This window comes from Micromys minutus (genome assembly GCF_963924665.1).
Source record: "Micromys minutus genome assembly, chromosome: 15".
NCBI classification, from domain to species: Eukaryota; Metazoa; Chordata; class Mammalia; order Rodentia; family Muridae; genus Micromys; species Micromys minutus.
This window is the reverse complement of record NC_137984.1, coordinates 21887610-21914211: the sequence shown is the minus strand read 5'-3', so window position 1 is coordinate 21914211 and position 26602 is coordinate 21887610. Positions and strand designations below refer to the sequence as shown.

Here is a 26602-nt window from a genome sequence, read left to right as displayed (position 1 = left end):
CTATAAACTTTGCTAAACTTTGCTATGGTGATAGGAAGTTATGTGGAACTCTGTATGCCAAGAAACAACACACATTCTGAATAAAAGTTCATGAATATTTTTGAAATCTATTTGCCCTTTGCCTCAAACAGAAAGTTGGGGAGAGTGACCCTGAATGTGTGCCTGGACGTGTGTCAGGTCAAGATTCCGCTCAGAAACACTGACCTCTCAACATGCCATGAATATTACAAGTCAAAAGATGGACTTTATCATCAGAATCCAATCATGAGGTTACCACTGCCTCAAATTATCTAGAGCCCTAGGAAAACCAAGCCTCTTCCCAACTGTATAGAAAAGCAGTGTAAGGTTGCCTCGGGGCTACTGAGGTGAGTTGGTTCCCTCCTTCCACTATGAGTCCCACAACTGCAGCTCTGATCAGCAGACTCACTGTCAGAGTGTTAAGACCAAAAGGGAAAAAATACCTTTGACTACCAGAATTAAAGAAGTTTTTTTTTTCCATTTTCTTATACCATTGGCAAAAATTATTTTCAGTGGTCGATTAGACGTTTTAAACTCTGAAGGTGAAGTGCCTAGAAACAATTCTGTTTGAACAATCCTTTACTTGGCTCTACCACATGATTCATGTTGATACTGATCACGTCTGCAGCCTGACAGCGGCCAACTGTAAGTTTCTGTTTGCAGAACCTGGAGACGAGCTCATGCTTCAGAATCATTTACCAGATACCAATTCCTTTACATGCACTATCTCAGTTAATCCTGTCATTCAGGAACATCTTCGAAGCATCTTTACAGATAAGAAACTAAGGCAAGATAAGGCAAGACACATGGGTGCAGCTGAGGTTTAGGTTACGTTTGTATCTGTCTAAATCTAAAATCAAGCTTTCCTTTTCGGTTTGCTCTTGTCAAACCCACGGTCAGGCAAAAGGAACAGATCAAGCCTTTGCTCTGAGAATTTCTAGTGTTAGCAACATTGACCATATGTCTATATGGCATTTATAAAAATGTCCCACTTTATTATCTTCAGAGTTTAGGCAAGATTCTTGGGAGAATACATGAAACTCTTGGTTGGAGTATCTATTGCTGCTCAGATCATAAGGACATCCTTCAATAATAATATTTTGGTAAGTATATGTAACCAAGTTGACATCATAGCACACACTTACAGTACCAGAACCAATAAGGCTGAGGAAAAAATTTTCTGAGTTCAAGGCCAACCTTGAACTCAGAAACTCAACTCATAGCAATATCTTGTCCACCCAACCTTCCAAAGAAAGAAAGAGAGAATGAAGAAGAGAAGGGGGAAAAGGAAGAGAAAGAAGAGAAGGCGCAGAAAGAGGAGAAGGAGAATGAGGAAGAGAGGAAGAAGAAGAAGAAGAAGAAGAAGAAGAAGAAGAAGAAGAAGAAGAAGAAGAAGAAGAAGAAGAAGAAGAAGAAGAAGAAGAAGACGAAGAAGAAGAAGAAGAAGAAGAAGAAGAAGAAGAAGAAGAAGAAGAAGAAGAAGAAGAAGAAGAAGAAGAAGAAGAAGAAGAAGAAGAAGAAGAAGAAGAAATGATAACTTGTGTAAAACTATGCACCAAAAACTATGGCAGTTACTCAAATTCATTTGAGGTTATAAGTGTACCTTTCAAAATGTAGGATAGAGGCCAGTGCAGAGGGTCAGTGGGTAAATGCACTTGCCACCAAGACCCATGACCTGAGTCCAATCCCCAAAGACCCATATGACAGAAGAATAGAACATGTTCTCTATGTAAGTTGTCCCCTTGTCTCCACACATATGTCACAGCATGCACGAACTCCATTTCAATATGTTTTGTATTTAAAGCCTATGCAAATGCTTTATCTGCTGCTTAATTCAAGCTTACTGAGAGGCTCGTATTTTAGAACAAACAGGGATATCTCTGTGGATAGTCTCATCCTATCACCCTGGGAAAACTGCTTGCTAAAGGGATTTTCTTCCTGATCCGTTTTGGAGAAGAATCTATTTCCTATTGTTAAGAAAGAAGAGAGGGGTCTGGGCATTCACATGCCTGCCGCCTCCCAACTGTAAAAGTGGGAGGTGGGAGGACTGTTCTTCCCTGGGAACCCCAGAGGAAGTCAGCTGCTTCTTGAGATAAAAGCCGAGGTATAAAACCTGTAAAGGGGTCAGATCCAGCAGAGAAAAACCATGAGGCTCTTCTTGCTTATGGGCGTCCTCTCCTCCACACTTGCAATTGCTCCTGTCCACTTTGACAGGTAAATTTCCCTTCCTATGGTCTGGGGTGAAGAAAGAATTAAGGAATGTGTCTTTAAAATTCACCGAGTTTCTGTTTCTTTGATTTCTGTCTTTTATCTTCTTGAAGGGAGAAGGTGTTCCGTGTGAAACTCCAGGATGAAAAGCAAGCCAGGGTCTTGAAGGATTTGACCCAAAGCATTGAGGTAAAACATTCAGGGGGGTCTTACATCTTTCTTTTCTATTCTCTAAGAGATATTCCTTTTATTTTATCTTCAATGCCCCCATGGACTATGAAAAGTTGACAAACAGGAAAAATGACAGAAACCATTGGGATAACTTGGCCAGGAGCCAGCACCTTGCTTAAATTTTGGTTGTTGTTGTTGTTGTTGTTGTTTTGTTTTGTTTTTTTTTTTTTTTTTTTTTTTTGGTTTGGTTTGGTTTGGTTTGGTTTAGTTTGGTTTGGGGTTTGGGTTTTTTGGGGGTGGGGTTGTTTTTTGTTTATTGTTTTTGTTTTTTCTATGATTTACTGCTTTTCCTTCTGGCTTTAGAAGCAACAGCTCTAAAATAAATCTATAAAACAAAGGACGGTCTTGGCACCTTTCTCATTGCCCCTTTTACTCCAGTCTGTACTCTGAATCTCCCCACCCCCAACATCCTCTCCAACTTCTCCTGGTGACGACTGTTCAAGTACAGTCTGGGGAGACTAAAGTACTGGCTAACATTAGCTTGCCAACAGTGAGCACACTTTCAAAAGAGATTAATAAGTGTAAAGCAGTATCTTAAAATCCAACAAAAAGAACATCTTTCTATCATGGGTTCAGCCACTCCTTTTAGACAAGTCAGCTTGTTGAGGTCACCTTACTCTTGTTTCATATTTAGAAGCAGATTTACAATGTAATGCCCTTAAAACAGTGAACCTGCCATTAAAAGCTAGTGACTGAAAGTGTCAACATTACACAACGGATTTAAACCCAGAACTAAGCCCGGCTTTCGTTCCATTCTTCTCTTCCTTCAAACCAGTCAGAAGTTCTGCCTATTCTAATTTCTAAGTATGCTCCACACCCACATGATCGTCGCCTCTGGGCTGCTCAGGACTGCCTCAGACTGGAACAATCCAGTGTCTCTTCTCTAGAACCCCCATGTCCAGCATTTCATTTCTGCCTCCCACAAAGCCACTTGTCCACTGCAATCTGATCTTTAAACCTGACAGCCGCGCTTCCACATTTGAAAATGTCTAGAGGGCAGCATGTTCTTCAAAGACAGATGGAAGGGTTCAAATCCTCGTTCTATGGTGGCTTTGTGGCCTTAAGCAAGTAACAGAAGCTCACAGGTCACCCTCTGTGACACGTAGTTGATCATCACCTGCTCTCTACCCGTAAAAACATCACTCAGCAGGCATAGCAACGGATAAAAAAGGGCCTTCTGTGAAGAAAAAAAAAAACTATCAAAGCATTTGGGGTGGTTGGTGTAGCCAGAGTCCTCCATGATTGACCATATGGCTACCCCTCTTCCCTGTTTCTTATTCCTGGAGATCCACAGACATCACAACTTCACCCACCTTTTATCCTTTTTTCACAAGGAATGTTATTTTCTAATTCTTTGTGTGGCTAAGTCTTCCTGTTTCTACAAGACAAATCGGTCAATATCTCCTGTAGGAAACTGCCTTGTTCTTTTGGGTGGGATGTCCTGCTTCTTCCATGTCTGTAAGTTAACATGACAGAAATATTTATTTGCAGCTTTGCCTAGCACATAAAACCTCCTCATAACTTCCCTACAAGATGGCCCACCTATATGCTTGCTAATCTATAAATGTTCACAACAGTTCTTTGAACATGAAATTCTTCCTCCACATTTGTTTTTTTGCTATCACACAGATATTGTGACATCTAGCCTATAAACTAACTCCTGATGTGTTTAACTTATTCTATGATGCTTCAAAGTAAATGGCTATGTTGGTTAATCAGTAAAATCCTCATGTTGTCCCATATTGAACCGCCCAAAACCTGAAGTGTGATGTTACTAAGAGACATCCACAGTGACTTGGACCATACCTCAATCTCGGTGAAATAAGAAAGGCTGGGTAGCACCCTCACATCTCTCAGGCAGGATGAGATGGTGGAGACTGAACATTATCTTCACATCTCCCAAACTGGGAATTTGTACTTCACTGACTTTCAGAATTGACTGTGATTTTAAAGAAACTTATGAGCTGGAACCTTCTCAATCTATTTTAACCTAAATGCTGTCCTTGTGGGCTCATATACTCAGTTTGCTGAAATTTCCAGCTATAGGCACAGCACTTATGATATCTCAGGATGTCTCAGGACATATATCCACCTCAATACATCTATAGTACCCACCAGGGAAGCCTACTAGCTACATGTTTTTAATTTTAATTTTTTAATGCACATTGAAAAATAATCAGTTTCAGTGATTTGATCAAGAACATTCTACTAAAATAGTAAAGTTTAAAAAACAAGGTTAATAAATCATACCTTCTTGTCAGATACAAACCTTACCAGAATTCTATAATTCATAGAGAAATTCATGGGAGGAGCCAGAAAGTTGTAAAAGCTGGATTACTGCCAACTGTGGCCAAATCAATTATTAAATAATCATGTTCACAGCCAGCAAAGCACAATTAATCAAAAGAGTTATCTCTTCTATTTGCTGTAGTAAATACATTGCCCTAAAATGTTAGTTAGTACAGATGATTTCTTTCCTACTACTTTATATTCAGTAGTTCTTAAATTTGTAAAACAAATAAAATAAAAGATTTCCATTGGCTTAATAGTTACACAGAACCTTACATCCCATTATGGTGCACGGCCAGTGTGGGCATAGTATCTTTGTGTGCCATGTAGTGTTTCCCTTCCTGTGTGGGGGAGTGTATAGATGCCCAAATAAAAGCAGAGGACAGAGAAATCAACAACTGCCTTTATCACTCACCCTTATTCCTTTAAGAAGGGATTTCTCACTGAACCCAGCAAGTCCCAGAATCCTTATGTTTTTATATCCCAAATTTCTAAAGGTACAGGTATACACAGCCACACTCAGCATTTTAAACATATGTGTGTGTGTTTGGCAAACAAACAAGCCACGGTTAACAATGGTCTTGTCTTGTAGCTTGACTTCTGGTATCCAGATGCCATCCATGAGATCCACGTTAATATGACTGTGGATTTCCGAGTTAGTGAGAAGGAATCTCAGACGATCCAGTCTACCTTGGAACAACATAAAATGCATTATGAGTAAGTCCTGGGCAAATATTTATCTATATTTCATAGAGTTTTGGTAACCTTAAAATCTTTAGGATTTTTTTAAAAGTCTTTAAGGTATCAGTGGTTGGATTTTATACATGAGTCCACTGATTTTCATTCATTTCCAACCCTCTCTCCATCCTCCAACTTTTCCTATATACTACTATCCACACCCTCTGGAATTCATGACTTCATCTTCTGTAATCATTATTCATACACACACAGTCACACCCTTACTGAGTCCACGAAGTGTTGCTTGTGTGTACATGTAGTTAGGAATGACTACATAGGACTACATAACCTATCACAGGCTTCATCCCTGAAGAAATGTGGTAATTCCTTGATCAGCAGGTATTGGCTTCTTGTAGATCTTCATCTAGTGGTGGGCCATGTGAAATTTGTCCCATCCATTATGCAAATATTGTATAGGCAACTACATTGTTAAGACTTCACAAATTTCGTGGCAAACCTGTTGTGTCTAGAAGTTACAATCTTGCATTGGGTGTCAGGGTCCTTCAATTCTTATAGTCCTTCTTCCCTCTCTCCTAAGATACTCCTGAGCCTTAGGTAGAAAATATATATTCTAGATGGTCAAACTGAGGCAAAAAGGCCCGCAGTCACTTATTCGCTATAATGGTGACCAGCCATGAACTTTCCTAAGTCTCCATCGCTTGCAAAATGAAACTTCTTTAGTGAGAGGTAAAAATCTATCTATGGGTGTATGCATAGCATATAGGCTTAGCATATACTAGGAAACTATATTGATTTAGGAAAATGGCAGTAATAGGTTGTTCTCTTGGTCAGTGGTTGTCTACCTATTATGGCTCCTTTGGCAAACCTTTCTTTCCAAAAATATATACACTACAATTAATAACAGTAGCACAGTTACAGTTACAAAGAAGCAAAAACTAATAATTTTATGATTGGGGTCACCATAACATGAAGAACTATATTAAAAGATCATGGCATTAGAAAGCTTGGGAATGACTCTTCTAAGGTTTATGACCTCTCCAACCATGGGTCTACAGAACCAAACATGAACTCCCTCCTGCTGAATGGGCTTTAAGTCCAACAAAACAGTTATTATTAACCCTTAAAATAAAAGTGCAATTGGCCGGACATGGTGACCTGTGCCTTTAATCCTAGCTCTCTGGAGGCAGAAGCAGAATGATCTCTGTGAGTTCAAGAACAATCTGGTCTACATAAAAAATTCCAGCACAGCCAGGACTACATAGAGATTGACTAGGTACTATCAAAACCCTACCAAAAAGAGAAAGTAAGGGAGAAGAAAGGAAGGAAGGAATGAAGGAGGAAAGGAAAAGAAAGGAAAGAAAAGGAAAGGAAAGGAAAGGAAAGGAAAGGAAAGGAAAGGAAAGGAAAGGAAAGGAAAGGAAAGGAAAGGCAGAAAGATAAAATGTGACTATGCTAAATCATCACTATTGTGAGATATCTTGCCTTGCCCGGTGGTCATTGTTAGGGGTGATAGGTTTACAGCCAGGTAGGATTGTTGAATTTCTCTCTCCTATAGCAGCCTGCACAACACCTCCTGATACTGTAAAAGGATCATCTCATGGAGAATGTTTCCATGTCAGTTTCATCTCAGTTGTACCAAGTCCTCTGTCTGTAGTGTGTAGTGTCACTCTTACCTTCAAGTTCTGGGAACCAACCAAGGGCAATGGCAATAGTATATATTGCTTTGGGGGTGCCTTGGACCACTTGACCAACAGCACTGGGGGTTTGGTTAGTCTGAGGCTCCTTGCAGGGGACCATTATCACCTCATGTGGCAGAACTCCACTAACTCTATATTAACTCTGTGGGTGTGTTTAAGTAATCTTATAAAACAATGTTTTATTCCTATGGCTTCTTCAAATACTCTTGGTGTTCTTTTTCTGTCCCTTCTCCTTCTACCCTCCCCAGGTAGGCACTTTTCCCTACTTGTTCCCTCTCCCTTTCTACTTTTCTGACTTCTGAAATTATTCTAGGTTATGTACTCACATCTAAACAGTTAGAACTTGGTGTCACAAATAAAAGACAGCACATGGCATTTGGCATTTATCCCCCTGGGTCTGGGTTACCTCATTCAGCAAAATATTTTCCAGTTCCATCCGTACAATAGAGATGTTTTTAAATTGGGCCTGCTAAATGCTAAAATGCTATCTATACAAGATAAAATTCATAGCTTCTTTCAGACTACTGGGGTGTGTTTGTAGAGGTGATAGGGTGATTGACAGTTCACACTCTATTTTAAATGTGTTCTAATCTGCTCCATAGTGCAGATGTGAACCAGCAGGATAACGTAAGCAGGGGCAGGCACATCATTACCACTGACTGGTAGTCAGCCTAGGATACATGAGCTATGTGACCTATGGGTAGTGGCCATCACCCTGCATGTGTGTTTGTGTGTGTGTGTGTGTGTGTGTGTGTGTGTGTGTGTGTGTGTGTCCATACATATTAGATAGAAAGAGAATATAACCAATCAATAAATCATATTCTTGGAGAGAAAACTGACATCATCAAAACAAAAATAAAGCATAAAACTGTGGAAGAGAGAATTTTAAATAACTGAAGTTACAAAATGACTCATTCTGGCCCACAGAACAGTAAAAGGAACTGACATTTGACTTAACAACAACCATGAGCCATATATCAGTCTGACCCTTGGGGCCATGGACACTAACAAAAAAAAAATTGTCATGAATATCATAAACCAATTCACGATTTAGAAAATAAACTGTGTTTATACCTTGAAACACTCTGACGGCACTGGGGGACACAGTTCTAACCTCACCATGCTGCCCTCATGTTAGATACCAATAAACACGACCTCATTCTTTTTTAACTTACTATATCATATTTCACTGTACAACTTAATGATTTAATTCAAAGGAGCTATTTCCTCCTGCTGAGGCAAAAATTATTGACTCTATGATGTATTGCTGAGTAAGGTGAAGTATGTCTCCCTACAGCTTAATTAGATGTATAATATTGTACAATACAATAAATAAAAACATTGCTTGAAATGATAAGGAAATGTGTTTATTAAAAAGTATGAAAACATTCTTATTCCTAGTTTTTAAAATAAAAAAATATTATTGTAATAATTATTGATTACCATTTTTTATTTTATTGTCTCGAGAAGACAACTATAGAAATAAAGAAATGTAAGCATTTAAGCTGTTCTTTTCATGTGATTGTATATGATACATTTTAACAAACAAAAACAGAAGAATGTGGTAGATGTGAAGGGGGAAAGATTCTGAAGCAAAGCCACCTGCATTCAGGTTCATCCTAATCAGGTATTTGGCACTATTGTAAATGGAGGTAACAAAGGGAGCTGTTTCACATGGTTTCCATGGAGAGAGATGGCTTCTGGCTGGTTGGTTCCTTCTATTAGCTCAGGAGGAAAGGCCATTAATATGCATGTGTATATACGCTTACACACACAAACACATTCAGTACGACAGAGAACTGAAGGCTCCTATCAGATATGCTTCCTCCCTCTACAGAACAAGTCTATGCCATAATGTTCATTTTCAAATATATGATATGCCACAGACATTAAGGAATCTATGTCACAAATCCAGAGTTTAATGTACGTGGTAACCCAATTAGGATGTTGCCAAATTCAATTGTGCAGAAACCTGAAAACATGTTTTTAAAATAGGTTTAACATGAGCACCAAGAAAACCTAGAACAGTTGTACAAAACACCCTAACAATGATACCATCTCTCTCACACACACACGCACACACACACACACACACACACACATACATACATACATACATACGTACATGCACACACTCATATGCATGTGCACACACACACATACACACATGCATGCATACTCGTGCTCATAGCACGGAAACGCTGGTCCATGCTTCTCTTGTCTTTCTTTGATACTCTCTAAAAGTAGCCTTAAAATTGAATCTAGTCCCTTCCCAAAACCAAGTGGGGGCTCGCTGACTTTGAAAACAAACATCCATGGGAAAAGTGGGACAAGAAAACCTTACAAAACTTTCTGAAAACCAAGAAGACTATAACCCAGTGGCCATGTACGGAGCTCTCACCCCACTGTGGTGTAATGGTTCTGACAATGTCAACAGAGTCACACATTGTAGGTTCAAAATTCCAACTCAAGCACTTTCGGTTATGGCAATTTTGAAATAGATTTAAGGTCCTCCAGAACCCTATATATAAGATGTGATAATAGTACACAACCACTGTTGCTGAAAATGATGTCAATATATAAGCACAGTGCCTGATAAACTTTGCCTGTGTATATTATTAAATCCACAGTGATAGATCATTACTTATCATTTTTTTCTACATTTAGAATTAGAATGTTTTTCAAAGTAGATGAATCTAAGAAATAGTATTTGAGAGAAGGTAATTCGATTCCCTCTGCTAAACCTGGCTTCTAGCTAGTAGGTGGGCTCACAAACATGACATCTGTCCCTAGATCATAAGTCCCAGTCTTAGGCTTAACTTGTAGTCCATTTCATCAATGGTGTCCTCGTGAATTTGTGGAAGACTGTATTTTTATATACTTGCATGGCCATATACTTGAAAGTCAAATAGACCAGTATTATGTCTAAAAATTCTCTTTGATATAAGGTTCTGTGACTGGTTAATATTGCCTTGAACTGTGACTCGGACTCTGGCATCACAAATGTTCCTTTTGTTGATTATCCCACTTCTACTGAAGCTGCTGGAACAAACACCATTTGTTCTCTTTAGAGACTGAGGTCATTAATTATATCTGTGACAACTCCTCAAAACATAATTTCACTTCTCCTCAGACTTCCTGGGAGTTTTAGCACAACATGCCCCATGGGATTCCAGAATTGCTCTTAAACTTTTACATCCTCAGGGGTCGAAAATTCATAAGAAAAATGCTAAGCATACAGTGAGTTAAATATGATGTAAATAATAATTCTGTCAGGGCTGATAATGAGAATTCACATCATTAATGTTGTTTGGTCCTAATTCTAATCAGGACTATACCACACTTAAGTTCTGCCTCAGAGCCAGATCCATAAGCCAATGTAGAACAAACTACGTGGAGAACATCTGCAGTGTTTCAACTAATTATCAGAAATTGTTTTTGTAGGGGGTATGGAGTCACATGAATACAGATAATCAAATATAGTTAAAGGGTATGAACTCTGAACAGTAGTTATCAGCTGTGAAACTCGCCTTCACTGTTCTGAGGTTCGCTGGAGAACTAAGGGAGGATGAAGACATCTCACTATCTATTCATACATCTTCAAAATCTTGGGGGATGTATTTGGTCCCATTACAAAAAGGGAGAAAAATGAAGGTCAGAAAAATAAACTACTGCTCAAGGTCACATTTAGCATCAAGCATAAAACTGGGGACCAAAACCAAAGGCATTTGAACATAAGCTGTTGTTATCTTATTAGATCACTAAATGATCACAGATGATCACTGAAAAATTACAGAACACATTAAAGAACACATAGCACCGTCCTGAATTCAGGGTTTGCTGCTAACAGATGGAAGGTGTCATCTCATTAGCAAAAGCAGGATGCTGCCTTTTTTATAGATCTAACAAGTACCATAATCTAGACATGAAGAGTATTTCCAAAAAAAATTTCAATTTGTTCTTTAATGTTTATATCATAATGCACCATTCCCTATACTTCAAAATACAATATATTGACTAGTTCAGTGTTTTAAAAAAAATTCCTTTCTAATCATGAATTTCATAGTGTATTATAAGAGAGTGAAGTCCTCATAGGCTACAGTAGCTACCAAGATGTATTGGACCATGTGAGCCAACATCTAAGACAATGTACTATTCCCTGTAGTCAGATAGGTTGACCCAATATGGTTTGTTTTTAAGCAAGTCATTCCACCATGATTCTTTCTATTCCTTTTAGGTTAAACATGGATTTCAAGACTGTATGTAAAAGGAGCAAAATGGGATGCTTGTAAAGCTCTTGTGTCTATAATATAGTATTTAATATACTCAGGAATCAGTAATAGACATCAATGCAACTTTGCCTTAATGAGTAGTAATAATATGAGGATCATCTAAGTAGACCCTTCTATATCAGTCCCAAATAGCATTTAACATCATGCTTACTGGTAAGAGATAGGTTTCTCTATCAAAAGGAGAATTTTAAAAGAGAAAAGAATAATGCTCTCTTCCAGTTCTATTATTTTTCTGTTTTAACAATTTAACCAACACAATAAAGCAAAGAAATAGTAATGAGAAAAGTAAAAAAAGAGAAAATGCAGTTACTCAAAGAGAAAGTAAGTGCGTTTGGATATATATCTGAATATATAATTAATATTTAAAAGTAAGATGCCAATAAAATTTCAAAGCCATTAAGATGGGTAATACATAAATGTAACCAGAACAAATGTATTTCATATGAATAATAACCAATTTAAAAGTTTACTAGAGAAAATACCACTTACAGGACTACTTTTAAAATACATGAAATGGTAATCAAAATATATAAAACTCTGCTGAAGTATCAAAACAGCTTTTTAGTGCAATTTTAGTACAATTCTTCTCAAAGGTATCCATAATTTAATATCAAAATTTTTATCCAGAAACCACTTTTCTGATTATTTTATTTTCTAAAATTATTCTGACAAAATATATTTTGAAAGCAAGAACCAGGAGGTATTATACTCTCAGGATTAAATTTTGACATATGTAAATACAGTTCCCTACTACATGGGTTTAAAAATAAGTTCATGAACCTGGGTAGTAAATTGACAAATAAACAAAATTGCATTAAATTATCTGTGTGCATATTGAAAACCGCACTTTTAAAACCAAGCTGAAGCATTTTTGGGTTCTAATTCCCAACTCCAAATACAAAGACAGTTTAACTGCAGGGCTAGCAATGTGGGTGAGTGGGTGAAGGATTTCACTAAGTCTGATTATCTGAGTTTGATGCCAGAAGTCCAAATGGGAGGAGAGAACTGACCTCTGTAAGTTTCCCTTCTACACATAAAACAATCAAATAAACAAATGTTTAAAAGTTACGAATTATAAATATATAATCTTTCTGAGCAATAATTTCCTCGTTAATTAAGTGGTAATCATATTGACAGGACTAATAATGCATATGAAGAAGAATCTGGCCCGTATTAAATTTAGGACAGAGTAGAAGAGAAAAATGGGGGGTAGGAAGTTTGATGTGTTTGGGAGAAGTCTGGCATAAGGGTCAGAGCTGAGAATTAAACACAGGCAGACGTCGGTCTGTGAGATCCTGAAATAGTGAGATGTGTTGACTCAAGAAGAGATGAACACCATCTCTTCTCTTTGACACCAACAGTGTCACCCTCCTGATAACTTTTCACCCTCTCAAAAGCCCCCTAGCCATATCCTACCTCTATCATTAGGCAAGGTGTTTGAACACAATGTGCATCGGGTTTTATCAGTTCCGTGAAGTCAGAACATCTCTTGTGAAGACAAAGTGACCTTGTGCTAAGAGCTAAGACGCCAGCTTCACTACCATCATTGTTGTTATTTGAGTTTCATCCCAAGTTTCAAAAGCTAAAATAATACAATTGCGTTCTGTAGATTTGTGCAGTGTGGTACATATATGCACATGTGTGCTTTGGAGAAGGATCGGAACATTATAGTGATAAAGTATGAGTCACATGTATGATTTCAAACATGCTAGTATTTTATTGTAAAGTAGGAAGGCCATGGGTATAATTAATTTTATTTAACTAAATGTACCCCCCAAATGCTGTTATTTAATCTTATATCTAATATTAGATTCGTTGGTGAAATATTTTACATACAAACTCTTCAAAGTTTTATGCATAATGTATGTTTACCACAATCTCTACTTCTGGGGAAAGCTGTTTAAAGTTCTGGGTAGCAGCATGAGTCCGAAGCTGCCATAAAGCTCAGCATAGCTCAGATAGATGGGGTGTCAGAAGCCATCAGTGGCTTCGCCAATGGAGATGCCTGGGGCAGAGAATTGAGGAAGGGATTTTATTTCAGATAAAGGAGAGGAAAAGGCATTTTCCTGCAAATGAAAGATAAAATGTTCTCCTTCATATGATAAAATTTTCTTGTGATAAGTGTATTTTATCATTCTTCTGTCAAACAGAATTCTGATACATGACTTACAAGAAGAGATAGACAAGCAGTTTGATGTGAAAGATGAAATTGCAGGCAGGCACAGTTATGCAAAATACAATGACTGGGGCAAGGTAAGTTGTGCAATGTGTATTGTCATGTTTTTAAATTACTTTCTGCCTTGGTCCTTAGGCAATTTTCCTTCATTTTAATTCTTCAAATTTGATTTTGTTCTTAAGATTGTTTCTTGGACTGAAAAAATGGTAGAAAAACATCCTGAAATGGTTTCAAGGATTAAAATTGGATCAACTGTTGAAGATAATCCATTATACGTTCTCAAGGTAAAACTAATTGAAGAACCATTACTTCATTTGTTACTTCAAAACATGGACATGAAAGTCACTTTGCGGCAGCTAAGCTTAACTTGAAGTTTCAAAACACATTATTTTTGGAATACTGAAACTCTGAACATCAATTTAAGAATATAAGTATCAACATTTTCCACACAATCAAAAAAGAAGCAAGTACCTGCTAGAGATTGCAAACTGAGCAAACCTATTTCACAGGGTAGCTGTGTTACAACTCCAGTCCGCAGTGTGTTTGTCTACACACTCCTTCCAAGTCCACTGAAATGGAATGAAACTAGTGAACAGAAGTCAGGAAATCTTAACTCTCACCCATGTGTCACACCAGAGAGGCAGTTTATGTGCCAGAGCTCACAGTTAATGCACTATCAGACTCTGTACACCCCAGGACTCTGCTCCCTGGGCAGCTCATTAACAATTAGAAAGGTATTCATATCTTATGTCTTTACTCACTTAGTGTCTTCAACCACCCAAATAAATCTGAACTCCATTTAAAACAAAAGCCCTTCAGACAACAGGTAACCCAGTCTATGACTGGACCAGGCTAAATACAGTTTACAAACTAGCTTCCTAATCCAAATCTCAACACAGAACATTAATGTCAGAATAAGAAAGACAATATAGTTTATTGCTATTTTAATTTTGAGGGAACTTGGATATTTTTGACACAAGTTTTAGTTTGCTACAGGCTGACCTAAAATTCAGGAGTGCTGGGATTCATGTGGCATCCTGGAATGACATAGGAATTCAATCAGGCTTAGCAACAAGTGCTTTTATCAACTGAGCCTTCTCACTGAAACTAGATTATGTTTTGTGAAGATGTATTTGATTTATAAAGGATGTATTTGTGTGTGTGTGTGTGTGTGTGTGTGTGTGTGTGTGTGTGCATATGGATGTGTACATGTGAGTACCCTGGGAGGCAGAAGGAGGATATTGGTTGTTTTGAATCTGGAGTTCCAGGTAGTTGTGAGCCATTAAACACTGTGATCAGAACTCAAGTCCTCTGCAAGAGCAGCAAGTACTATCTCTCCAGCACCAGACAGTGGTGCTTTTTTATTTGTTTGTTTGTTTGTTTGTTTTTTAAAACCCTAAAAGCAGCTCTGAACCTTAGATAATTTCCTGAAAAAGTATCCTGTAACAGAGATGAACTATGAATAGACAGGATAGCTGTCATCATCTTCCCTGGAGACAGTCCCCATAAGCATGGTTTGTGTTCAACGACAAACAAGAAAAATAATTGCTTGAGAAGATGAACTATTGATTGACAATGGACTGATATTTGAACCAGTACAAAAATAATCCCTTATTTTACTAGATTGGGAAAAAAGATGGAGAAAGAAGGGCTATCTTTATGGACTGTGGCATCCATGCACGTGAATGGGTTTCCCCAGCATTCTGTCAGTGGTTTGTCTATCAGGTAAGTGGACCAATCACAATGGAAAATCTCTATGACCAGTCCCAAATGCCTTACTGATGAACCAACCACAATTAATATCTCTCTGACCAGTCTCCAACGTCTTACTGACTGACAACACCCCTTTCCAACTGTGAAGCACTCCACCTAATTGGAGAAGTCTACATTTACCTCTGTCAGTACATACAAGGCTTGAGTTTTGTTCAACCTTGTTGCTTTTATAGAAATTATATCTCCCTTCAAACTTGTAAACTTCACCTGAGAGTTTATATGAAAGCAACTGACTATTATCCTGCAGTTAAGTAGGTAAAAATTGAATCCCCTTTCATATTGTAAACTACATATTAAATTTCATCTGATAAACTCAGAAAATAAACATTTAATTTTGCTTTATGCATTTCATTGGTCATGCGTGAATTTGGGATTTTCCTACTTAATTTCCTTTCAACTGAGAAATGACTTGTTTTTATAAAAATAGATATGGTTGTTGAGCCACAGAAATGTTCACTAGGAAAGATGCTGTAGAGTATTGACTTATAACTTTGGTTGTTTTGCTTCTCCAAACTGGAGGCCAAAAGCTCCTCTTAACTTTCAAAGGAGCATAAAACTTTATGACTGCAAGAAATGTCCTGTGTGCCTAAAATCACAATGGGACAGCAATAGTAGGCAGGGGGACTGGATTGAGGCCATTCTGGGAGACATACTGAGTCATTCACAATTCTCCCCCTATTCTCCCTCTTCCCCACCCCTCCCCCTTTTTGTTCCCCCTCCCTCTTTCCTTCCTTTCCCTCTCCCTCCTCCTCCCACCTCTCCCTCCCTCTTCTACTCTCTGTCTCTCCCTCCCTCTCTCTTACACACACACACACACACACACACACACACACACACACACACACACACACACATACACACACATGTTCTTAGTACAGGTGTTCTTGAGAGGAATTTTCCAAGAATGAGAAGGGGGTTGTTTTGTATTGTGTTTAAGATTTTTTTTTCCTTTAGCAGATATTCTTTGAATTTACATTTCAAATGTTATCTCCTTTCCCCCCCACTCCCACCCCCTCTTCCCTTGCTGCCATGAAGGTGCTCCCTCTCCTAACCACCCTCTCCCACCTCAGTGCCTTGGCATTCCCCTACTCTGGGGAAAGGAGCCTTCACTAGACCAAAGTCCGCTCCTCCTATTGATGCTAAACAATGCTATCCTCTACCTCTGCTACATATGTAACTGGAGCCACAGGTCTCTCCATGTGTAGTCATTGGTTGGTGTTTTAGTCCCTGGGAGCTCTGGAGAACTTTATTGCTCAGATAGTTATAGGAATTTACACCAGAAAACTAGAAGAACTGACAGGTCAATCTCTAAATTTGTGACATTTGAATTATTATCTTATGATTGCTGAAAATTGAACCCAGAGTTTTGTGATTGCTCAGAGGCCTATACCACTGCCAGGGGTTTTTGTTAATTTTCTGAGACCAGAGAGCTAGCTGCGTCAGTAAAGTGCTAAAGAGACAAGCACTAGTACCTGAATTCAGCCCTCAGCATCTATGCATAAATTCTGGGCAGAGCACATGCCTCTAATTCTAGCACTGACAAGGGACTGGGGAGGGGCAGAGAACCCTGGCCCTGCTGGCAGCTACGCTAACCAAGTTGTCAAGCTCTGGGGTCAGTGAGAATAAAGAGAAATTAAGGCAGTCATCTAAAGCTTCTGTTACCCTCTGGCCTTCACATACAGGTGCACATAGGTTTACCTACACACACGAACACACGTGAGCTCCTTTGGTTGGAATTATGGCCCAGCAGAAAAGAGCTTGTTTAGTGTGCACAAGAATGTAGGTTAAATGCACAGCACTATAAAGGCCTTCTTCTCCAATCATCTGTATGACTATTCACGAACCCTCTCCAGTGCTCCTGTCTCCCTGTGCTCACAGGCTTGATCTATATTAATTTAAGGGCATGAGAGATTGAGCTCAAGTACTTAGTGCTATTCATTTCCACTTGGCTCTGTTTCTTCTGTGGATCTGGTTAATCAGGTTACATCTGGCAGCTTTAAGTCTTGATAGATAATTCAGTGAACCTTTAAATAATGTCCATTTCAGTACATGGTCCTGTATTTTAAGATGTGGGTTTTTCCTATAATCTATATGGGTCATTTATTTTATAGACCTTAAAAAATGTTTAAAGTCACTTAACCTTGGAAACAACTCAAACAGTGGTAGCTATGGTTCATAGACTCTAGCTTTCTCTATAGTAGCCTAACTTCTTATCCCCTCTAGGCAGCCAAGAGTTATGGAAAAAACAAAATCATGACTAAACTTTTGGACCGGATGAATTTTTACGTTCTGCCTGTTTTCAATGTAGATGGATACATTTGGTCATGGAAACAGGTATGCTCTACATACAATTGCTGCATTTAAGTAATATATTCATCACTGGCTTTAATGCACATTTATTGTTGCTTATTAGGTTGAATGTTTGGGTAGCTACTTGATTTCCAATTCAGAAAAAAAATGTATTTTTCTATTTTTTTAAATAAATGTTTTATTTAATCACTTAGAATTTTATACAGTATATTTTGATCTTAATCAATCCCCTTTCTCGAATTCCAAGATACATCCCTACCTTCCTACTGACCCAACTTTATGTTTTCTCTCTCTTAAAAAAAAAAAAAATAGAGACCAGTTTCTGTTATCCAACTGTTGTTGAGCGTGGGGCTTGCCCAGAGTGCTTGAAATACTGCATCACTCCATTAAAGGAAACGTACTTTCCCTCTCCCAGCAGCAACAAAACCTCAGCAGATCCTCAGTTAGGCATGGACTTCATGCCCACCTCCCTACCCCATGCTGAAATTTTGTTCTGGCTTGAGCTCGTGCAGATCCATTGCATAGTGTTGTGTCACTGTGACTTCACACGATGTGTACCTGCCCTGTTGTGTCTAAAAACACAGTTACCTGGAACTCATCTACCACCTCTGGCTCTTCACAATCTTCCCTATCTTTTCCCCCATAGATCCCTCAGCCTCCCGGGAAAGATGATTACAAACAGCCCGTTTAGAGCTGAGTACCACTCAGGCTGAGCACGCCCGTGTTTCCTATGCTCTGTTCATTGATCAACCTTGATTTTCTGATTGCACAAGTGTCACTAAAATAATATGAACATTTTGCTGCTTTTTTGATGCATCTAATGGACGTTTTCTAATACAGAAAACTTTCTATTGATTATTTTATTTATTTACATTTCAAATGTTATCCCCATTCCCAGGTTTCCCTCCACCCTCCACAAACCCTCTGCTTCTGTGAAGGTGCTGCTGCACCCACCCACCTGCTCCCACTTCAGCACCCTAGCATTCTCCTACACTGGGTCATAGAGCCACCTAATCAGCCACTGTTAAGCTTACTGAAATTTTTCATCAATGATTAAAAACATTAAAACTATGTTTCTGAAAATATTAGAAATTGTAGGAAAACAACATTCCTTGATAATAAAGGAGCTCAAGTTAACTACAGAGATTTCACATAAACTTGTAGGCCGCTACAAAGAGAGTCTGAGGCAGTGACCATGGAAAGTGGCGACTGACCATGTATACTCCCTCTGTTCTCCCTTCTGGCAGGATCGAATGTGGAGAAAAAACCGTTCCAAGAACCAAAATTCTACCTGCATCGGCACTGACCTCAACAGGAACTTTGATGTCTCCTGGGACTGTGAGTTGAAGATTTGGTGTCAAGAAATTTGCTTTACGTTTAGACCTTGAGTTTAAATAAACCACCTACTTATTTCTGCAAAAATAGAGATCTCCTGAGAGAGTGCTGACTTCCTTATCTGTTAAGTGGAAGATAATTATCAATAGCCTAGGAAAGTTATGAAGGTGGGAGGAAGTGGAGAGAAGATGTTATGTGTCTATCAAGTCACCTCTTGCAGAACATTAAAAATAAATGTACAAAAGTCAAGTAATCTGGGGAGATCTTGGATCCTTCCCACTCCTAATCTAATAGAAGTTAAGAAATACTTGTTAAAACCAATTATTTATATATGTAGTAATTTTTCAGATAAATAACAACAAAACATTTGGGACAGCAGGCAGTAAAAACATTTAATAAGAATACAATGACCTATCTGCTACTTCAGATGATATGATCATTTCGACCCAACCACAAGTTTACATTATAGACCTTTAGGGAGACCACCTCTCTGCCCCGATTTGTGCATTCCTTCTTTGTCCAATTTGGTTTCTAAAAGGCCAACACATCTTTTAGCTCTATTCCACCATAAGGAATGTTGAAATAGCAGCAGCTAACCCTGATCAATAGAATTCTCCTGAAAGAAACTGAAGAAACTCATTCTCAAGACAGGTGATTTACACCAGTTCTCCAAGAGTCAAGGCTGGGGCTGAATGGGAGCTCGTATGGATCTGTCTCTGAGCCTTGAGAAGATTGTGAACTGTTTTTCTACGACTTAGAAAAGGAGGGCAATTAGGTTAAGAATTATCCCCCAGACAGTCTGTGCACATATGTGTACCAGGCCCCTAGTGATTGTGTAACAGGAAATACCTGATGTTTTAAGCATTGAGTGAACCCGCATGAGAGCAGGCAGTGGAGAAGCTAGTAGACAGCACATTCTGATGACATCCACATTTCTTCTATAGCTTCCCCAAACACCGACAAACCATGCAACAATGTCTACAGGGGACCTGCACCAGAGTCTGAAAAGGAGACAAAAGCTGTTACTAACTTCATTCGAAGCCATCTGAACTCAATCAAGGCATATATCACCTTCCATTCCTACTCTCAGATGCTGTTATTTCCTTATGGCTACACCCTCAAACTGCCACCCAACCACCAGGACCTGGTATGTAAAAAAAAAAAAAGAAGTGTGTGGTGTGTACATTGACCCCATCATTGACTTTCAGTCTCTCTCCCTCCCCCCCTTTATATGTGTGTGTGTGTGTGTGTGTGTGTGTGTGTGTGTGTGTGTGTGTGTCTATGAATCAACTTTGAGGTATGCTTCAGTTTGTTTCTTTGCTTCTTTTGAGAAAGGGTCTTACTATGTAGAATTCAGGTTAGCCTTGAACTCACTATGTGTCCCAGCGTCACCTCATACCCACCATCTGTCCGTCTCAGCTTTCAAAATCCTAGAATTACAGTTTTGCCACAATGCCAAGGCCTCATATTTTAAATACTATAAAAAAATAACCAATGAAGTTTATCTGTAGTTTAAATCATGATCTTTAGATTTTTTATTGGGTCATTGTGAACGCATATTTGATGTGATTCTAAGAAAACTTCATAAGGTAGTCTTTAATACTTTCTTTGGGTCATACTCTAAAACCATGCAGGGCAAAAGACCATTTGAACAGGAAGAACAGAAGCTAGTTCTAGCCTCTGAACACAAGATTTAAGAAGACCCGTGATATTTTTCTCCATTAATAAACTAAAAGTAGTAATTCTTTCACTAACCAAGAACACTGTGAATGTCAGTGTTCTGTCAGTGAGAATGTGGTGTCATTTCAGATCCACTGAGCACCATCTCTGTTTCTGTGCAATCTGATTGATCACATAAGCTTTAGAAGAACTCTCTGCACTCACAGTTAGCCTGCACACATAAGTGACGATCTGGAGTTGCCATAGGAGAAAAGATGAGCAGCATACAGGGTCTGGGATCCCAAATTCCACAGTAGTCAACAGACCCGGCATATGACATCAATTCTGTGACCTAGACACTTGCTAAAGTCAACCTAGAGAAGAATTGCATCATGACTTTTATCTTGACATCACTCAGATGTACTCACCACTGCCACATTTAATGATAGCTACATCTGGATTTCAAGCAGCCATTAATTTCACCTATGTACATACATGAAGAAAATCGACTAGTATTTTGTGACCATGCTGTTGTTTATGATCCAATCTAGCTGAGAATCTGGACCATGAGTTCATTAATTTATACAGATAAAGTAAGACAAATGCATACTATTAGGAAGGATGGTATAGATGAAAATGCACACAGATGTATAGAACAAGCCATTCTGAGTAAATTAAAAGCTGTTACACAGGAGCTACATTAATTCATCCATATGTTAAATAATATATATTTCTTAGTTACCTACATTTACGTGTAGCAATTTAAAAAAATACATTTGAAGCACAAATGTTAGAAGCTACATTCATAAATGTTAATTCCAACAATTATTCTCCTGCTACACACAATTGATTCAATATGATAAAATGTCAGAAAAGAACCCCTAATATAATAGAACCATTTTGAAGACAGGTAAGCCATGCAAGACATGTAGTTTAGTGGTCAAGTGTTTGGCTAACATATATTGTTTTGTGTTAAATCCTAAGTAGTACATGCATGTGTGTGCACACACAAACACACACACACACACACACACACACACACACACGAGTGCAGTTAATGAAGATTAAAACAAAAATGAGTCAACTACCTTTTCTCTCTTAGCACAAGTAGATAACGTTTGTCACCAATAAAGGACCTATTAAAAATTAAAATAAAAATAAAGGATCTAATACAGAGAAAGAGATGGAAGAGACTTAATTTGAAATGATCAAATATCTGAAACCAAAAAGAGTGCAAAGAAAGGACACAACAGGCTGGAAAGATGACTTTGCAATCTAGAGCACTTGTTCCTGCAGATAACTGGAGCTTTATTCCCAGCACCTGCACGGTGGCTCACAACCATCTGTAATTTCAGTTCCAGGGAGTGTGTTGCCCTCTTCTGACCACCAACGGCACCAGGCACCCATGTGTGGCTAGTGCATTCATGTAGGCCAGACAGTCAAACATTCATATACATGAAATAAATCCTCACACTTTTTGAAATGGAAAGGATACAGAGAGAGAACACAATATAACTCCATGTAACTGATGGACTGCACTTTGACAATGTTTTCAAACCATTTGTCCTATTCTAATCCTCGAGTAGGAAATAGCCTGTAACATGTATTTTTAACTCATAGTAAATATATTGTATTCATACAGCATTCTGCAATCCCCTTTCACTTTCCTCTCCAGGTGAAGGTTGCAAGGATTGCTACTGATGTTCTCGCAACTAGGTACGAAACCCGTTACATCTATGGCCCGATAGCATCCACGATTTGTAAGTATTTTCTGCCATTTACTGTGACTCTTTCTGTAAATCTTCAGTGAATCCTAAGAAAAAGTATCAAATTTGTAGTTTATAAACTCCAACTCTTCCAAGGGATTCTGCATTAAATATGAACTGAAAGGACAGAGTGTGCCTATCTCCTGAGAGAGAGCTGGTTTTTCTTGAAACAAATTTCAATGAACTTTTAAGGCTATAAAATGAAGACAAATTATGAAATCAATAGAAGTTTATAGCTTACTTCATCTACTTTCCTGTCCTCTAATATTAGTGCTGCATGTTCAGTAGAAAGAACAAAAGTTAGTTGGGGTAGAAGCAACATCTGGTTTCAACTATTCAACTTGAGTTAAATTTCTCTCTCTCTCTCTCTCTCTCTCTCTCTCTCTCTCTCTCTCTCTCTCTCTCTCTCTCTCTCTAGTTATGCCTCCATTCTGGTACTGTCCTCTCCCTCATCCATCTGGGTGAACTAGTCATTTTGGGCATGGACTCATATTCTCTTGTCTCTCTGTTCTGTTCTTCCTGGTATAGGCAAATGAATCTGTGTGTCCGTGTAGGAAAGGAGATGGTAAGATGTGAGTTCTCTTCTTTGGTTTATATTCTCAGCACCATTTCTAATTCTTCAGTAATTTATAGACCTTTATTATTATTGGCTTTTTATTTAGCTTTTACTTAGATTTACTTTTATTTTATCTCTTATTCTTTATACACTGAATTGGAAAAGTTTTTTACAAGGTCAGTTGTTTAGATGTTAAGATGACAAGTTGAAACGAGAGTAACTATGTTCATATGAACCCTCAGTCACAAAAACAGGGTACAATTTGTCAAGTCTCAGATCGTGTTCTAAACATTATCTGTAGTTGTTCATTGACTCACAAGGTGGGTTGCTGGGCTCAGCACTTGATCCTCACGGTCTGGATTACTCTGCACAAAAAACGCCCCAAACATGAGCAAGTATAACCCACCAGTTCCACAGAATGGCAAAGGAATGAGAAAGTCAACGTTATAACAAAACCAAAGTCCTCACTGCTGTGCATAGTGCTTTCCATATTGAGTTTTTCCAACTCTCCAAGATTTTCTAGTTTCAAAACATTAACAATAACAAAAGCATCATTGTATTTTTGCCAAAGACTCAGTGAATAAAGATCATTTTTTCTTAGATTGATATGAGTTATAGCTATCAGGATGTCTTCACCAAACCCCTCCTCTCAGGACTGAGGGAACCCTGTGGAAGAGGAGGCAGAAACATTGTAACACTAGAGTAGATGGAGGAGAGCAAGGAAACAGGTCTTTTAACTCAATAAAAGCAAAGCTCGATGAACTCACAGAGGCTGAGGCACCTGCATGAATTGGCACCTCTATGTGTGTACCAGGGCTCCGAGTTTAGTGTTTTCATAGGCTGAGTGTGTGAACTCTGAGTCTTCTGCCTTCTCTTGGGTTTTCTGTTTGTTTGTCTTGTCCAACTCCAATATGTTCATTTTTGTTTTATTTTATCTTATTTTGTTTTGTTTATTATTATTATTATTCCTTAGAAGCCTGTTTTTGTTTTTGTTTTATCTAACGAGACAGAAAAGGATTGCATCTAAATGGACAGGAGGTGAATAGGAACTAGGAAAAGTGGAGGGAATGGAAAATGTAATAGGGATATATTATGTAAGAAAAAAAGCTGTTTTCAATTTAAAAAAAACTAAAGATTTATAGTTCTACATTACTATGTGTATAAGTTAGTCAGCCTCTCAGATCCCCTAACACCACAATGCAGAAGGTGGAACAAGAGTAGAATTAATCCCTACAAACTTGTGTCCTAACTTATCCAAAAACATGTGTTTGACTATTTTTCCATTTGAAATAATGGTGATTTTTAAAAAATGTAATCTCAAAAAAAAGTAAGCTCAGATGCTAAAATAAAATAACTAGTTTAGATTCCTATAGATCTTGCTTTAAATTATTGCTCAAGGAATCTTTCCAAATACAAAGGAAACAATAGCAAAAACATCTGGGAAAGGAAGAATAGTCGACCAAGTAGAGAGAAGATCAGTATATTGGTAAACAATAGAAACATATGCATACATTCATACAAAATATAATAATAACATGTCTTTCTGATGGATCAAAAAGTATTATTTCATCAGTCAATGTAAACAAAGACTTGAGATAACCCACTGCTCTTTATCAATGTACAATCTGTATGAAATATTTCTAATATAACTCCACAGGCAGGAGTTGAAATAAAAAGGATACAAATTAATCAAAATGAAGGAGGAGGTTCTGACAAATATCAGATAACGTAAATTCAAATTTCTGTTTGGAGGTGCCAGAGGCCAACTTCTTTCACTATTGTTCCATACCTTTTTTTTTTTTTTTTTTTTTTTTTTTGAGACAAGGACACTTATGGAACCTGAAACTCACCAGTTGGCTAGACAGGACGACCAACAAGCCCTGGGTATCCTCTAAACACTGGCGTTACAGGCATGAGCCACCATGTCTGTCTCTTTATGGGTGCTGAGAATCCAAACACAAGACTATATGTTTGTACTGCATTCACTTTACTCAGAGTCATCTCATTTTCTACACCTTAAATTCTCATGCCTTAAGAGCAAAAACAAAGCCTCTGTACTCTCCTCTAATAAAATATTTACTGATTCTGTTTTGCAGACCGGACATCAGGTTCTTCTTTAGACTGGGCTTATGACCTGGGCATCAAACACACATTTGCCTTTGAGCTCCGTGATAAAGGAAAATCTGGTTTCCTTCTTCCAGAATCCCGGATAAAGCCAACATGTAAAGAAACCATGCTTTCTGTCAAATTTATTGCCAAGTATATCCTCAAGAATACTTCCTAATAAATAGCCCTTGGTTTGAAATGTGCTAATTAATCCTTGGGTAGAGCCCTTCCCTGGGAAGAGAACCTTCTGCATTACCTGGATTCATCTTTCTCTTGCTCCTGAAGTCCTGCATTATTTTCTTCTTGACTTTTATTTACTCCCAATAGCCCCACAGCAATAAAGCTTTAAGTAAATCCATCTAAATACCTTTCTTGTTCGTAAGTAAAGTTTTCCTTGCAGAAGTATATTTTAAATACTCTGAGATGATATGTAGTGAGCCTGGGAATGAAAACTTTGTCCCTCCGGAATCTGATTAACTTCCTTCATGCCACATGATAACAAACTGAAAAATAAATGGGCTATCTTCTGATGCTTTACAACGGTATTCTCTGTTTTTAATAAACTATGCTCTCAGCAATTCTCAATTTGCCTTAATAGTCTATACCAACGGCTCTTCAATCGGATGAAAGGAAACAGTAGCCTCAACTTTCAAATAGTAACTTACCTTTCAAACAAACATTTTCTGGGAGATGTGAACATTGTTTGTATCTCTGAAATAACAAAGAACAATGGAGTAAATAAAATAATTTTTGGAGAGATAAATTTCCGAGCTTCAAACAATGAATCTGCTATCCATAAGTACAATGTTCATTAAATTAAAAAATTGCTTAATCTAACCTGCAATATTCATAGGAAACTTTCTCAGACAACATCATTTGGCAATTAGAAGCACAGCTGAGAAAGTTTGCCTCCCAATGCATACAAAGCCAGTCAATACAGTAAAAGTTGGTGACTAAAAGTCATGTTGACCACAGGAAGGACTCAAGTACAGAAGTGGAACAGGGTGGGGCAGAGAAAGATAAACACACACTCACTCAGAGAGAGGTGGGGGAGGGCACTCTTCCATTACCTTGTTATAAAAACCACAATGCTAGATTCAAAAAAAATATAACAAAGCTTATTCAGGAGCTAAATGTAAGTGACCACAGACAAAGAACACAAATTCTGTTTGTCCTAAATACAATACTCCAATACGGTAATAATTTCATAATGTTTTTCTAGAAACAGAACAGATAAAATCACAAATTTTGTTGCTTTTTAAAATTGTAAGACTCAGGCAGGCAGGCTGGATCAAAGTATAAAAATCCCTCTATAGGTTTCATATAGTACCTAGGGTAGAAGCTCAAATTCATAGTGATATCTAATAGTCACTTAGATGTTAGGTCAAACACCAAAGTGGCCAATAAACAGCAACTTGATGTTTAAAAATTAGATTACGATAATTGGGCTCTAACCCTGTAACCTACCAGCATCCCACAATCATAGA

General features: G+C 38.1%; 1 protein-coding gene across 1 annotated transcript; it reads left to right on the top strand.

The window, feature by feature from the left end:
* Window positions 1-2164: 2164 nt before the first annotated feature.
* Window positions 2165-25577, top strand: CPA3 (carboxypeptidase A3; the record flags this gene model as incomplete). The annotated part of the gene is made up of 11 exons (XM_080929621.1): window positions 2165-2232; window positions 2340-2415; window positions 5339-5463; window positions 13585-13687; window positions 13793-13894; window positions 15234-15335; window positions 17607-17717; window positions 18941-19031; window positions 19973-20175; window positions 22363-22447; window positions 25106-25577. The coding sequence occupies 11 exons, from the start codon at window positions 2165-2167 to the stop codon at window positions 25291-25293; spliced, it is 1254 nt and encodes a 417-aa protein (XP_080785747.1). The 3' UTR covers window positions 25294-25577.
* Between the last annotated feature and the right edge of the window lie 1025 nt (window positions 25578-26602).